We start from the raw sequence: 6731 nt of genomic DNA, 5'->3' as shown, positions 1-6731 counted from the left end.
CACTCACTCTCGGTTAACCCGAGCAAAACGGAACTGGTCCTATTTACAAGGAGAAGACGCTTTTATTTTAAGGCTCCTCTCCTTTTTGGGACGCAGCTACAACTCACAGATGAGGTTAAATATCTAGGTGTAATACTAGACAAAAAACTCACCTGGAAAAACCATGTGAACAGGCAGACCCAGAAAGCAATCAGCACCTACTGGGCCTGCCGCAGAATGTTTGGCCCCACATGGGGACTCAAACCAAGGGTGGTCAGGTGGATATACCAGGCCATCCTTGAACCTATCACAACATACGCCTCGATTGTGTGGTGGACCTCCATAGGAAGCACACAGAAAGGCTATAGAAAGAATATACAGAATAACGCTGCTGGGGATAATAGGTGCACTCCCCACCACGCCCACCTTGGCAATGGGTGCGCTGCTCGACATCAAGCCACCCCATCTAACAGTGATGGCAACGGCTTGGAGAGCGGCCATCCGCCTCCACCAAGCTGAAGAATGGTCCCCGACGGGCGGCGGGCACACCGAAATCCTCAGGGATGTGGGATCAGAGTCAATTCTGACCCACGGTGGGGACCGCTGCAAGACGGAGTACCTCTTCAGACGAGAATATGATCTAATCCTCCCAGATAGGGAGAAATGGCTGAAAGACCCAAACGACATTCTGACTCCGGGGGGCTGGTCTGGTTCACAGACGGCTCTAAGACCGGTATCGGCACCGGAGCCGGGATCGCGGGGGAAAGCCCTAGGGTCGAAATGACCCACAAGCTGGGCCACCACGTTACGGTCTTTCAAGCAGAAGTGTTTGCCATATGGGCCTGCGCCAAATATAATTTGGATAGGGCCCACTCAGGAAAACACATATACATCTGCAGTGACAGCATGGCCGCGCTGAAAGCCCTCCACAAAGTGGAAATAGGGTCGAAGCTAGTCAAGGACTGCGCACTGATCTTAAGACAGCTATCTCTGAACAACAGAGTTAAGCTGCTATGGGTACCAGGCCACACTGGTATCCCAGGAAACGAGAGGGCTAACGAATTGGCACGACTGGGGGCGTCAAGCTCTCAGCCATGCCATGAGTACCCTATTGGTGTCTCAACCTATGCGTTGAAAGGCTTGGCCAAGGACTGGTTAAACCAGGAATTCACCAGGCTCTGGCACAACGCCAATGGCATGAGACACACGAGGGCCCTATTTAAGGGACCGTCACAGAAGCTGGGTGACACCTTAAGTCACCTGGACAGGGCGCAGCTGCGCATGCTCGTGGGCCTAGTGACAGGACACTGGTACACGAGAAAACACCTCGCGCGCATGAGACTCACGGAGGAGACATTATGTCCGAGGTGTGAGGAAGAGGACGAAACCCCTCTACACGTACTCCTAAGATGCAGGGAACTAAGGGCTCGAAGAGGAGCAATCCTGGGGACCTTAGAACCCTCATCATTAAGCATTTCGGCTGGCCTGGTGCCGGCGCTTCTAAACTTCGCCACAGAAGCCCAGTTGCCAAGGCACAGCCAGTAAAGAGGCTGCCTAGCGGCCCGGGTACAATGGTCCCCAAGGACTGAGTGCCCGGCTAGCCTCAGCCCACTAGAATAGAATAGAAAAAGTAATTATAGATCAAATTATTTCAATTGGATATCAGTTCCTTCCCACAAACCAATACCTATCAAATAAAATAAATTTGAATCACTATAAAATTATAAATCATTAAATAATTATAGATCAAATTATAAATTAAATATCAATACGATTATTAAATTATTATAGATCAAATTATTTCAATTGAATATCAATTCTTTCTCACAAACCAATACCTATAAAATATAAATTTTGGGAAATCTATATGGATCGTAAAAAATATTCTACGATATTAGAATAGAATTTGATCTGTTTTGTATTCATACAATTTTATTAACAAATTTTTAAATATAAATTAAATAATATTAATAAAATTAAAATATTAAATATTTCAGAATAATATAAATTAATCTAATTATATATATTGTTTACAGATCTGTATAATATGAAGTAATTTTTACAATTTATTTCGACTTAATATTAGATTTTTTATAATCCATATATTAGAAAATTCAATTTAATAATCTATAACTTCATTCAATTGTTACGTTGCGCGTGCGACGGCGCAACGTAAAAAGGATAAATAAATAATTAAAAATGAGTGAATCTACTTTTCCAACTAAAAGATTGAAAGGCAATTCACTATCCTTTTACCCTATTCAGAGCGCGATGGTTGGTATCGCTGCCACCAGTCTCGAGCGGGTTAACGCTCTCGACAAATTAAAAGACGAAAGATAATCATTAAGATGTTAGAATTTAGAGTTTGAACCTTTTAAATCTTTCGTTTGGGTTCGTTCAGCGCTTTAGGTCCCGTACGGGTCCCTCCTTGAATCTGTATGTAATGGTAGGCGTGTATAACTAAAAGAAATGTGTTTGGTGTGTTTGAAATAAATTTGAAACTGTTTAACTAGTGAAACTGGTTTAATTATGAATAATAATCAAGAGATTAACAGAACATAGAAAGCCAAAAATTGAAGATGGTCTAATTTTGAAGCTCGTTATTGAGGATACCGGTTTTATACGTATTTGTTAACAAGGGTAAAGATGATTCGTAAAAGTAACAAAAATATAATATATAAAAATATAAAAATATAATGATATGCGCGCGCTGAGATCACACTTGGAGGTTTACGATTTTTATAACGATCGCGGGAGATGATTGTTGCAATCCCGTTTTCCTCTGTATTAATTCGAAATTTGGCGTATTTCCGCCGTGAGGATACGCCCTAGCCAGAGATACTCTCGGCACCCTCGAAAGAGCAGGACTAGGATGTCCCTTTGATTTAATAAAAGAATGACAGAAATTATAGAAAACGAAATCGCAGCACGATAATAATTGAACGTTTTTATCGATACCTCAAACGTTGGAACGATCTGACCGGAGGAATTCTCGGAACCCAAGAAGGGCTGGACAGATCGCCCGTTTTGCCAGTAAATTGTCGTCGTGTTCAAAATGGTACAGAATCGACTTACCGAAACGCTGTTTAGTTATTACAAGATAATAAATTTGCTTGTAGATTTCTATATAGTATTCGCTGGTTAATCTGGAACACCAAAGAACGGTAGAATATCGATCACTGCACTTGTCGCGTCGGAAAATGAATTAAACGGACGAGTACGTCGACGAGAGACAAGCGATTACGAACAGGAAAAGAGCAAATAAATATTTAATTACGCGGCATGAAGCTAATACGATTGATTACGCGAGCAAACGATTTAAAACGAGAAAGAAAGATAGAAATTTAGGTAGAAGGAAAATTTAACGTGCGCGTCTATGAGTCCTTATTCAGAATTCTGATTATTTTAACTCGCACGGCACTCTGCCTCGCTACGCGGAGGACTTTACCGCAGAGAAAATATCGCGAAGTTCCGAATAACTCTGTCTCTCGGACACACGGGCTCAAGATCACGTACCTCGACGATTGATCGATCAAGAGTGTCCAAATTTGCGCGAGATCGACGGGCGAAGGGCCCGTCGCGCGATCATCGTCCTTGGAGGGGACGGATTGACGAATCGTGGCACGTGCTCGGAAGTGTCGCGTGCCCGGTGATTGGCTAAGACGCGCGAGCTAGACGAAGATTCTTCATCCCCTTTCTTTGGTGTTCCTTTTTCTTTCTAATACGTCGCCATGATAGTTTCAACGGTTTTCTAGAAACTACGCAGTATTTCCTTTAAATATACTATTGCCAATTTACAGCTATTGATTTGATTTGATCATGCAAACATTGAACTGTTAAATGATACTATTAATTTGACTGAACATGAATGGTCTTGAAATCGGTATAAATATAATCTAACAATTGTAACCGTGATCCGTTCACTTTCCCTTAACAGGATCAGAATTATCTGTCTTTCCTGATTAATAAAGATTTATCAATGTAAAAGCGGACGATGCATTCGAGATAGTCGCAATGCCGATTATGCATTCATTTACAATCTTTCGCATAATTACTTCGGTGGAACCGGCATTTCGTTAGCGATGAACTTAAACATTTCTACCAGAACATTCCTTTGTTCAAAATTCGTCGTTGTCGCTAGGTAGTTCTTAGAATTTCGAACACAATGATGTTTATTGCTTCGAACGACCCTTGATTTTCGAACAGCGGTCGAACGTTCGCGACGTTAGGCTTTGTAAAGGTTCTCATTTACTGTAGTTTCATCGTTCAAATTCATATTCATCCATCCATTCCTTTCACACTATCATTCGGTCAGGTAATAATGATCCTGATTGGACCGGCTGACGCTTTGTGCAAATGAGAGGGAAAGAGTTTCCTCGACAAAGAAGTTATTACGGTTTTCCCGTTTCTACGCAGTTACCAAGGGAAATTCCCGGAATGCGAAGCACTGGATAACTGCGTAGCGCTGGTGTTGTGCTAACGGCTCTCTCTCTCTCTTACGAGCTAACGCGAGTTTTTGTGCGTTACCCGATTGTAAACTGTCTTATATATCTATGGTTGGCGACGATAGTTTCAAGGAGGGTCACGTAAACTATTGTAAAGAAGGAAACAGAAATAACCTTTCCTCGTGTACCTCGCATGAGAAATTCTCGGAACCTCGAAAGGCTTGTCAAGGTACACGATTCCAGGGTAGAATAGAATAAAGAAGAGAAAGCAATAGAAGAAGTCAAAAATAGAAAAGAATTAAACTCAAACTCTTCCTTGCACACCCCTGCATGAGAAATCCTCGGAACCCCAAAGGGCTTGATAAGGGACGCAAGGCGGATAAATTTCAAAATTTCCGCCGGGGCGTAACACAATAAATAAACTAATAATTATAAAATAAATAAAAGTTAATATAATTAATATTAAAAAAATAGATTTAGATTTTATTAAAAAAATAGAAGGTAAAATTAAAATAATTTCAATATCAAAAATTAAAAATAATAAAGTAATTAAGAAAAGTTGTGTAGAAAAAGGTAATCGTGAATTTGATTGGGCATTAAATCCACATTCAAATGGGGTAATTTTTTCTCGACTTAAAGGTTTATATATTCTTAAATAAAAATTAATTAATGTTAATAAAAAAGTAATAAAAAAAATAAAATTTAATAAAAATATGATATTAAAAATGTTAGACATTTGTCACACAATTGAATTGAGCGCGTGAGTGACGCAGACGATCGCGCGCACGTTCTGGAACGATCGAGATCTATGTTCACTTACTCACTTATTACTTTTTTTGTTCAGTCTTACGTTACACAATGTATTATTCTATTAATAATAAATTCGTTTAATTTCAAACCCAACACGGTTATGGGCCCAGGTCAGCGATACCGCTGCACGAATATAATTAAAGAATATAGAAATATGTATGAAAAGTTCGGGCCATATAAAAGAAGTGAGGTTATGTAAGTACGACCACGTGTTCGGAAGTAGATAATTGCGTTGAAAGATAGAAAATATAAGCATGGCAAGTTCGACGCAACCGATCGACCGGATCGATAAATTAAATGGCAACAATTATAGATCTTGGAAATTTAATATGAAAATGGCTCTAGTCCAACGGGAATTATGGCAACATGTGACCGGTGAAGCCGTCGAGCCGACAGATAGAGAAGCCGGTGAGTTGAGAGAAAATTATAAAAGAAAAGAAGAAAAAGCTCTAGCAGCTATCGCTCTAAGTATCGAACCTGAGCATCAAATTCACATCATGGATTGCATAAAAGCGTCGGACGCGTGGGAAACATTACAAAAGGTTTTTGAACCTAAATCAAGACCAAGAATCTTACAATTGAAAAAGCAGATGGTTTCGATACGACTGGAACACGACGAATCAATGAATTCATATTTAGCAAGATTAAAAACATGTAGCGACAGCCTCAAGGAAGCTGGGTATGATGTAACCGATGATGACCTGGCATATGCAATGTTATGTGGACTACCAAGCAGTTATGAAGGAATAATAATGGCATTGGCAAATCTGGACGACGCAAAGTTCAAATCGTCTGAAATAAAATCAATCCTGTTGAGTGAGTACGAAAGAAGAGAAGTAAAAGAAACAAGCCACAGCGTAGAGAAAAAGGAGGCATACCACAACACAAAGGAGGCACCACGTAAGCAGTATGAGCACAAGAGAGAACATGACCATAAGAGAGAACAGGAGCAAAGAAGAGAACATGAATACAGAAGAGAAAATAGAAAGTGTTTTAACTGTGGTAAACAAGGACATACTGCAAATTATTGTAGATATAAGGTACAAAATGTAAAGCATAACACTTCAAATCAGCGTAAGTACAAGGATGCATTTCTATTAGAATTAAATAATGTACAATTAGATGACTCTTGGCTAATAGATAGCGGTGCTACTCATCACATATGTAAACACAAACGTTGGTTCTCAAATTATAGGCCTATAACATGCGAGACAATTTATTCAGCTAATGGTGATTCTGTTAATAATCTTAAAGCAATAGGTATAGGCGACATTATGATAGAAACATATGTAAATCAGAACGTATTTAGTATAACTTTACACGACGTATATCATGTTCCTAATGTTAGAAGAAACTTATTATCAGTATCTCAAATAGAATGTAAGCAAAAGCGTTTGATTATAGATAATCACAGGCTAAGAATAGTGAATAAGAAAACTAACATGATAGTGGGGGAGGCTATTTGTAGGAACGGATTATACATTGTCAGGGCAAAAG

At 39.7% G+C, this 6731-nt stretch overlaps 1 protein-coding gene across 1 annotated transcript; it reads left to right on the top strand.

Moving 5' to 3' along the window:
* The first annotated feature begins 642 nt into the window (after positions 1 to 642).
* On the top strand, positions 643 to 1524 carry LOC123988795. The gene has a single exon (XM_046289539.1). It carries the CDS (start codon positions 643 to 645, stop codon positions 1522 to 1524), a length of 882 nt encoding a protein of 293 aa, XP_046145495.1.
* The last annotated feature ends 5207 nt before the right edge of the window (positions 1525 to 6731 follow it).

Source organism: Osmia bicornis, unplaced genomic scaffold (assembly GCF_907164935.1).
Source record: "Osmia bicornis bicornis unplaced genomic scaffold, iOsmBic2.1, whole genome shotgun sequence".
Lineage (NCBI taxonomy): Eukaryota > Metazoa > Arthropoda > Insecta > Hymenoptera > Megachilidae > Osmia > Osmia bicornis.
This window is presented reverse-complemented; position numbering and strand designations above follow the sequence as displayed.

Coding starts and splice junctions, on each gene's coding strand:
- LOC123988795 (XM_046289539.1), top strand. CDS start 643: ATGGCTGAAAGACCCAAACGACATTCTGACTCCGGGGGGCTGGTCTGG.